Here is a 9,398-nt window from a genome sequence, read left to right as displayed (position 1 = left end):
CCGAAATTCAGTACCCGCACACATGGGACACGATTGCGGCGACCGAGGGAAACTTTTTTGTCGCTAAACATGGCAGTACATACCAGGAATATTTTGTCAAGTCTGGATTTTATTCCTCGCTATCAGATTTGACACGTGCGATAAATGACAGAATTGAGGGTTTAAGGCTAACAAACGAGGTCTTTAAGCTACGCTATGATGAAGTAAAAATATTGTTACAGTTACCGATTCGCCAACGCTACACTTTGCTCCGGGTCATAAGTTGTCCGTTCTGCTAGGTCTGCCTGAATATAACGCCGCATTAGCTGGGAATATCCCGGACAAGAGGCGGCATTTTGCGGACATAAAAGCCGGCTTCTATACATTGTACGTGTATACGGATATTATCAATCATCAGTTTGTAGGCGATAGCTATGTGCAGCTATTAAGAACGGTAGAAATCAGCGGTAAAAACAGCGACATTGTCACAATTCACTACAATCGCCCTGATTATGTGCCGGTGTGTAAACAACATTTTGACACGATTACAATCTCGATTTTATCAGACCAGAACACGCCTGTTAAATTCAAGTACGGGAAAAGTATAGTGCGATTACACTTTAGACCGCGTAACGATTCGCAGCGTTAAAACATGTTGTCTCAGCGAGTGTACGGAGATCCTGTGCTCTACGTGAAACATTATTTGGCGCAGAGTGGAAACGGAAAAATAGATGGATTTCATGGAGATGAGTATATGATTGGCGCGGGAATTGGGGGCGTCTTCAGGTCACTCTTCCGAAGGGCCTTGCCTCTTTTCAGAAAAGGTCTAGAATTAGTAAAGCCTCATGTAAAGACGGATGTCAAAAATATCGCTACAGACGCAGTCACTTCTGTTTCGTCGGCTGTTTTGGACAGACTCAATCAGTCGCGTCAAGAACAGTGCAGCTCCGGACTTGTTTCTGTTGTAAAAAAAAACCTGTAAAAGAAAAAGACGAATCGTTGCACGATTTCACCCGCTCCTCATGGATAAGACTCCTTCACGCAAAAGACGACGCCGTCAGAAACCCGCTAGACGCGCAGCAGACGACATCTTTTAATTCTCTAACATGGCGTTCATACACGACGGTTCTGTAGAGTGCACCAAATCTAAGTTGGATATTTTCACCATACCGCCAACGCAGACCAGTATTGAAAAATCTTTATTTGTTGAAGTCCTGCCTATCACAGCCCTCACTGACAACACGCCGTTGGAATTTTTCATATCGGGTAGCGGCGAATATTACTACAACTTAAATAACACCCTCCTGCACTTAACCTGTCGTATAGTTAAACAACATAACACAGCCATCCCCGATGGTGCACGTGTGGGCTTTATTAATTACCCTGTAGCTACACTTTTTAACCAAGTGGACATCACATTGGGGGATCGACTAATCTCACAATCCGATAATCTTTATAGCTATAGAGCGTTCATCGAGACAATTTTAAATTATAGTGGTCAAACGCTCGCATCCCAAATTACAGCCGGACTTTTTTACAAGGATTCGGCTGGTCACCACCATGAAAGGACACTCGATGGCCCAAATTTAGGCTTCGCTAAAAGAGCTGCAGCAACACAGCGCTCTAAAACTGTGGAGCTTCTGGGGCCTATTTATGGCGATATATTTAACCAACCGAAGCTTATCTTGAATGGTCTGGATTTAAAGATAAAACTAACAAGGAATAAAGACTCGTTCTGCTTGATGTCAGCAGACCCTGATGGATTTAAAGTTCAAATCCTTCATGCTTCAATTTTCATCAAGAGAGTACAAGTATCCCCAGCCGTCTGCATAGGGCACAGCCAGGCGCTACTAGCAACCACTGCTAAATATACTTTGGATAGGACGAGTCTCAAAGTCTTCAGCATAGCAATCGGAAGCCGTATAGCAACCCATGAAAATTTGTTCCTGGGCCAGATACCTAAAACTGTGATATTAGCCTTTGTGGACAATGAAGCCTTTAGCGGTAGCTTCCAAAAAAATCCTCTCTGTTTTCACCATTATTCCGTAAACCACGCGGCCTTGTATCTGGATGGTCAACAGATTCCGGCCAGGCCTTTTCAGCCTGATTTTGAGGGTGAATTAGCTATTAGGGAATATATGGCTCTCGTACATATCTCCGGAAAGCAACGAGCAGACAACTCGATTTCGATTGACAGAAATGGATGTGGATAAAAGACCATCGGCTTATATAATTAATACTGATGATTCAACTCAGCGAGGACGACACTGGGTGTTAATTGTACTATGTGTCACTGAAAGTGCCTGAAACTAAAATATAACCTTTATTAATATTAATGATAAAAAACCAATACTGCTAAGGCAGGATGGTTCCGACCTAAACGGACACAAAATGACAGACAACCATACAAAACAACCACAAAATTAATTGCCTATGGGATTAGCGCAATTTGCTTAAGTAATTAGAATGACTCAAATACAGAATTTTAATATATTATTTAAATTGATAATGATAAGAGGGGCTACCAGATAAGGTGGTGACCGTAGCGGGCCGTTATCAGGTATACAAGGGACCAGAAAGTGGTAGCGCCTACTGAGATAACTCCATGTTGTTATGCATTAATAAGAACATGCCTATTGATGGAAAGACACTGTTCCAAAACAACTAGAGAGCGTCACTCATAAAACCCTAAGTGGTGGATAATGACAATTAGATCATCCACACTAGACAAATATTATACTAGTACACTCGCTTATGGGAGCACTGTACTGAGTCCGTAACCTTATTTGTTACTAGACTTATTCACTTCCCCATAGGGTCATCGATCTGACAAGACCCAGTTCTTAAATTAGGTCAAAGTCTGTATCATCGGAAACAGGCTAGAAGGCTGGACTTGTAATGACAATTAAGTCAGGAGAAGTCCAAGCTACTTATAATATATGTCAATTCGCAAAATTGCGAATTTGATGAACATATAAATAGTTAACTGAAATCCAATGTGGACCAGGGCGAACAAGATCGTCCGTAATCGTCTAATCGTCAACGCGTTTCCGCAGCGCAAGACAGATTATTTGGCGCGCTGCTTCATCAGGACGAAAATAAGACTGAATGATGCCCAAAAATTGTGCGATGCCAATCAACTGCACACAATTTTTGTTGCAATGGGTTCGAATAGCAAACAGCAGTTGCACAAAAATTGCGCGTAAGAACTGGTTTTTTAATGCGCCAATGTAAGAAGGCTGGTAGATTAATTGCACATTATGTAAAAGCAAATAGAATGGTTTTTAGTGTAGTGTAATTAATAACACTGCTTTACACTAAACAGACGACTGTGGAGGCTGATTTACACAAACAGATTGATTTGCGATTATAATGCAATCAATCTTGTTGCCTTACACTAGACAGTCGACTGTAAAGGCAACCCAATTGGTTTGCAAATAGTGCAATTGACCATGCTGTTTTATAATGAACAGACAGCTGACATAGCAATCCTTATGTTAGATAGGTCCATTAATTGAACACTATTCAACAAACATAGGTGCTAGTGATTAAACAGTCTGAACACCTGATACTTGGCGTTTATTGTCCCAGACTGACAAAAGAGCCAGGGAGGTCAATTAGAAATTGTGATGATAAATTTTCTAACCTGGCTAAAGTACAATACGGTCCTAGATGGTGACCGCTATCTAAACTACACTACCAGCCCCTGTGAGGCATTATTTCAAACTGACAGACCTGACCAAACCAAACTTACCACCGTATTATCCGATGCCGACCTGTGGATGTCACGAAAAAGAACTCCTTAACAATTTGGCGAAATATCTACAGCGATATTATGAACTCAAAGCATGAATAGACTTCTTTAAAAATAGGCGATCATGTGAGGATTTCTCAACATAAAGGAACATTTACGAAAGGCTATGAGCAAACTTACACTGATGAAATTTTCATCATAGAGTCTATAAATACGCGATTTCAAAAACCGCTATATAAATTAAGCGACCTGAGCGGTGAAGCTATAGAGGGGTCGTTTTATAAAGAGGAAATACAGCAGGTACCCGCTGACGAGAACCGCGTCTACAGGATCGAGAAAATATTAAACAAAAGGCGCATCCGCGGAACGGAGCATTATTTTGTGAAGTGGCTCGGGTACCCTACAAAATTTAAGAGCTGGGTCACTGAAAATCAACTAACACCCGCATAGAGCATGGAGTCGGGCTCGTTTTATATAACTCTTCCTAGTAATGCGTCGTCCAGAATCTACTCCGAAAACTCAATTTCTACTTACACTACGAAACTAGCGAAGCCGATTCAGCTCTCGGGCGTTTACGATGTGGTGCTAACCGAAATTCAGTACCCGCACACATGGGACACGATTGCGGCGACCGAGGGAAACTTTTTGTCGCTAAACATGGCAGTACATACCAGGAATATTTTGTCAAGTCTGGATTTTATTCCTCGCTATCAGATTTGACGCGTGCGATAAATGACAGAATTGAGGGTTTAAGGCTAACAAACGAGGTCTTTAAGCTACGCTATGATGAAGTAAAAATAATTGTTACAGTTACCGATTCGCCAACGCTACACTTTGCTCCGGGTCATAAGTTGTCCGTTCTGCTAGATCTGCCTGAATATAACGCCGCATTAGCTGGGAATATCCCGGACAAGAGGCGGCATTTTGCGGACATAAAAGCCGGCTTCTATACATTGTACGTGTATACGGATATGATCAATCATCAGTTTGTAGGCGATAGCTATGTGCAGCTATTAAGAACGGTAGAAATCAGCGGTAAAAACAGCGACATTGTCACAATTCACTACAATCGCCCTGATTATGTGCCGGTGTGTAAACAACATTTTGACACGATTACAATCTCGATTTTATCAGACCAGAACACGCCTGTTAAATTCAAGTACGGGAAAAGTATAGTGCGATTACACTTTAGACCGCGTAACGATTCGCAGCGTTAAAACATGTTGTCTCAGCGAGTGTACGGAGATCCTGTGCTCTACGTGAAACATTATTTGGCGCAGAGTGGAAACGGAAAAATAGATGGATTTCATGGAGATGAGTATATGATTGGCGCGGGAATTGGGGGCGTCTTCAGGTCACTCTTCCGAAGGGCCTTGCCTCTTTTCAGAAAAGGTATAGAATTAGTAAAGCCTCATGTAAAGACGGATGTCAAAAATATCGCTACAGACGCAGTCACTTCTGTTTCGTCGGCTGTTTTGGACAGACTCAATCAGTCGCGTCAAGAACAGTGCAGCTCCGGACTTGTTTCTGTTGTAAAAAAAAACCTGTAAAAGAAAAAGACGAATCGTTGCACGATTTCACCCGCTCCTCATGGATAAGACTCCTTCACGCAAAAGACGACGCCGTCAGAAACCCGCTAGACGCGCAGCAGACGACATCTTTTAATTCTCTAACATGGCGTTCATACACGACGGTTCTGTAGAGTGCACCAAATCTAAGTTGGATATTTTCACCATACCGCCAACGCAGACCAGTATTGAAAAATCTTTATTTGTTGAAGTCCTGCCTATCACAGCCCTCACTGACAACACGCCGTTGGAATTTTTCATATCGGGTAGCGGCGAATATTACTACAACTTAAATAACACCCTCCTGCACTTAACCTGTCGTATAGTTAAACAACATAACACAGCCATCCCCGATGGTGCACGTGTGGGCTTTATTAATTACCCCGTAGCTACACTTTTTAACCAAGTGGACATCACATTGGGGGATCGACTAATCTCACAATCCGATAATCTTTATAGCTATAGAGCGTTCATCGAGACAATTTTAAATTATAGTGGTCAAACGCTCGCATCCCAATTTACAGCCGGACTTTTTTACAAGGATTCGGCAGGTCACCACCATGAAAGGACACTCGATGGCCCAAATTTAGGCTTCGCTAAAAGAGCTGCAGCAACACAGCGCTCTAAAACTGTGGAGCTTCTGGGGCCTATTTATGGCGATATATTTAACCAACCGAAGCTTATCTTGAATGGTCTGGATTTAAAGATAAAACTAACAAGGAATAAAGACTCGTTCTGCTTGATGTCAGCAGACCCTGATGGATTTAAAGTTCAAATCCTTCATGCTTCAATTTTCATCAAGAGAGTACAAGTATCCCCAGCCGTCTGCATAGGGCACAGCCAGGCGCTACTAGCAACCACTGCTAAATATACTTTGGATAGGACGAGTCTCAAAGTCTTCAGCATAGCAATCGGAAGCCGTATAGCAACCCATGAAAATTTGTTCCTGGGCCAGATACCTAAAACTGTGATATTAGCCTTTGTGGACAATGAAGCCTTTAGCGGTAGCTTCCAAAAAAATCCTCTCTGTTTTCACCATTATTCCGTAAACCACGCGGCCTTGTATCTGGATGGTCAACAGATTCCGGCCAGGCCTTTTCAGCCTGATTTTGAGGGTGAATTAGCTATTAGGGAATATATGGCTCTCGTACATATCTCCGGAAAGCAACGAGCAGACAACTCGATTTCGATTGACAGAAATGGATGTGGATAAAAGACCATCGGCTTATATAATTAATACTGATGATTCAACTCAGCGAGGACGACACTGGGTGTTAATTGTACTATGTGTCACTGAAAGTGCCTGAAACTAAAATATAACCTTTATTAATATTAATGATAAAAAACCAATACTGCTAAGGCAGGATGGTTCCGACCTAAACGGACACAAAATGACAGACAACCATACAAAACAACCACAAAATTAATTGCCTATGGGATTAGCGCAATTTGCTTAAGTAATTAGAATGACTCAAATACAGAATTTTAATATATTATTTAAATTGATAATGATAAGAGGGGCTACCAGATAAGGTGGTGACCGTAGCGGGCCGTTATCAGGTATACAAGGGACCAGAAAGTGGTAGCGCCTACTGAGATAACTCCATGTTGTTATGCATTAATAAGAACATGCCTATTGATGGAAAGACACTGTTCCAAAACAACTAGAGAGCGTCACTCATAAAACCCTAAGTGGTGGATAATGACAATTAGATCATCCACACTAGACAAATATTATACTAGTACACTCGCTTATGGGAGCACTGTACTGAGTCCGTAACCTTATTTGTTACTAGACTTATTCACTTCCCCATAGGGTCATCGATCTGACAAGACCCAGTTCTTAAATTAGGTCAAAGTCTGTATCATCGGAAACAGGCTAGAAGGCTGGACTTGTAATGACAATTAAGTCAGGAGAAGTCCAAGCTACTTATAATATATGTCAATTCGCAAAATTGCGAATTTGATGAACATATAAATAGTTAACTGAAATCCAATGTGGACCAGGGCGAACAAGATCGTCCGTAATCGTCTAATCGTCAACGCGTTTCCGCAGCGCAAGACAGATTATTTGGCGCGCTGCTTCATCAGGACGAAAATAAGACTGAATGATGCCCAAAAATTGTGCGATGCCAATCAACTGCACACAATTTTTGTTGCAATGGGTTCGAATAGCAAACAGCAGTTGCACAAAAATTGCGCGTAAGAACTGGTTTTTTAATGCGCCAATGTAAGAAGGCTGGTAGATTAATTGCACATTATGTAAAAGCAAATAGAATGGTTTTTAGTGTAGTGTAATTAATAACACTGCTTTACACTAAACAGACGACTGTGGAGGCTGATTTACACAAACAGATTGATTTGCGATTATAATGCAATCAATCTTGTTGCCTTACACTAGACAGTCGACTGTAAAGGCAACCCGATTGGTTTGCAAATAGTGCAATTGACCATGCTGTTTTATAATGAACAGACAGCTGACATAGCAATCCTTATGTTAGATAGGTCCATTAATTGAACACTATTCAACAAACATAGGTGCTAGTGATTAAACAGTCTGAACACCTGATACTTGGCGTTTATTGTCCCAGACTGACAAAAGAGCCAGGGAGGTCAATTAGAAATTGTGATGATAAATTTTCTAACCTGGCTAAAGTACAATACGGTCCTAGATGGTGACCGCTATCTAAACTACACTACCAGCCCCTGTGAGGCATTATTTCAAACTGACAGACCTGACCAAACCAAACTTACCACCGTATTATCCGATGCCGACCTGTGGATGTCACGAAAAAGAACTCCTTAACAATTTGGCGAAATATCTACAGCGATATTATGAACTCAAAGCATGAATAGACTTCTTTAAAAATAGGCGATCATGTGAGGATTTCTCAACATAAAGGAACATTTACGAAAGGCTATGAGCAAACTTACACTGATGAAATTTTCATCATAGAGTCTATTAATACGCGATTTCAAAAACCGCTATATAAATTAAGCGACCTGAGCGGTGAAGCTATAGAGGGGTCGTTTTATAAAGAGGAAATACAGCAGGTACCCGCTGACGAGAACCGCGTCTACAGGATCGAGAAAATATTAAACAAAAGGCGCATCCGCGGAACGGAGCATTATTTTGTGAAGTGGCTCGGGTACCCTACAAAATTTAAGAGCTGGGTCACTGAAAATCAACTAACACCCGCATAGAGCATGGAGTCGGGCTCGTTTTATATAACTCTTCCTAGTAATGCGTCGTCCAGAATCTACTCCGAAAACTCAATTTCTACTTACACTACGAAACTAGCGAAGCCGATTCAGCTCTCGGGCGTTTACGATGTGGCGCTAACCGAAATTCAGTACCCGCACACATGGGACACGATTGCGGCGACCGAGGGAAACTTTTTTGTCGCTAAACATGGCAGTACATACCAGGAATATTTTGTCAAGTCTGGATTTTATTCCTCGCTATCAGATTTGACGCGTGCGATAAATGACAGAATTGAGGGTTTAAGGCTAACAAACGAGGTCTTTAAGCTACGCTATGATGAAGTAAAAATAATTGTTACAGTTACCGATTCGCCAACGCTACACTTTGCTCCGGGTCATAAGTTGTCCGTTCTGCTAGATCTGCCTGAATATAACGCCGCATTAGCTGGGAATATCCCGGACAAGAGGCGGCATTTTGCGGACATAAAAGCCGGCTTCTATACATTGTACGTGTATACGGATATGATCAATCATCAGTTTGTAGGCGATAGCTATGTGCAGCTATTAAGAACGGTAGAAATCAGCGGTAAAAACAGCGACATTGTCACAATTCACTACAATCGCCCTGATTATGTGCCGGTGTGTAAACAACATTTTGACACGATTACAATCTCGATTTTATCAGACCAGAACACGCCTGTTAAATTCAAGTACGGGAAAAGTATAGTGCGATTACACTTTAGACCGCGTAACGATTCGCAGCGTTAAAACATGTTGTCTCAGCGAGTGTACGGAGATCCTGTGCTCTACGTGAAACATTATTTGGCGCAGAGTGGAAACGGAAAAATAGATGGATTTCATGGAGATGAGTATATGATTGGCGCGGGAATTGG

At 41.8% G+C, this 9,398-nt stretch overlaps 2 protein-coding genes across 2 annotated transcripts; both read left to right on the top strand.

Annotated features, from left to right (window-relative positions):
* Positions 1 to 1,085: 1,085 nt before the first annotated feature.
* Positions 1,086 to 2,192, top strand: LOC136626782 (uncharacterized protein F54H12.2-like). Its single transcript, XM_066601786.1, has one exon. It carries the CDS (start codon positions 1,086 to 1,088, stop codon positions 2,190 to 2,192), a length of 1,107 nt encoding a protein of 368 aa, XP_066457883.1.
* A 3,215-nt stretch (positions 2,193 to 5,407) lies between these two features.
* Positions 5,408 to 6,514, top strand: LOC136626780 (uncharacterized protein F54H12.2-like). Its single transcript, XM_066601785.1, has one exon. It carries the CDS (start codon positions 5,408 to 5,410, stop codon positions 6,512 to 6,514), a length of 1,107 nt encoding a protein of 368 aa, XP_066457882.1.
* Positions 6,515 to 9,398: the final 2,884 nt, after the last annotated feature.

The sequence above is a fragment of the Eleutherodactylus coqui genome, chromosome 4 (assembly GCF_035609145.1).
Source record: "Eleutherodactylus coqui strain aEleCoq1 chromosome 4, aEleCoq1.hap1, whole genome shotgun sequence".
NCBI classification, from domain to species: domain Eukaryota; kingdom Metazoa; phylum Chordata; class Amphibia; order Anura; family Eleutherodactylidae; genus Eleutherodactylus; species Eleutherodactylus coqui.
Note: the sequence above shows the minus strand (reverse complement) of the source record. Positions and strands in the feature narration are given on the sequence as shown.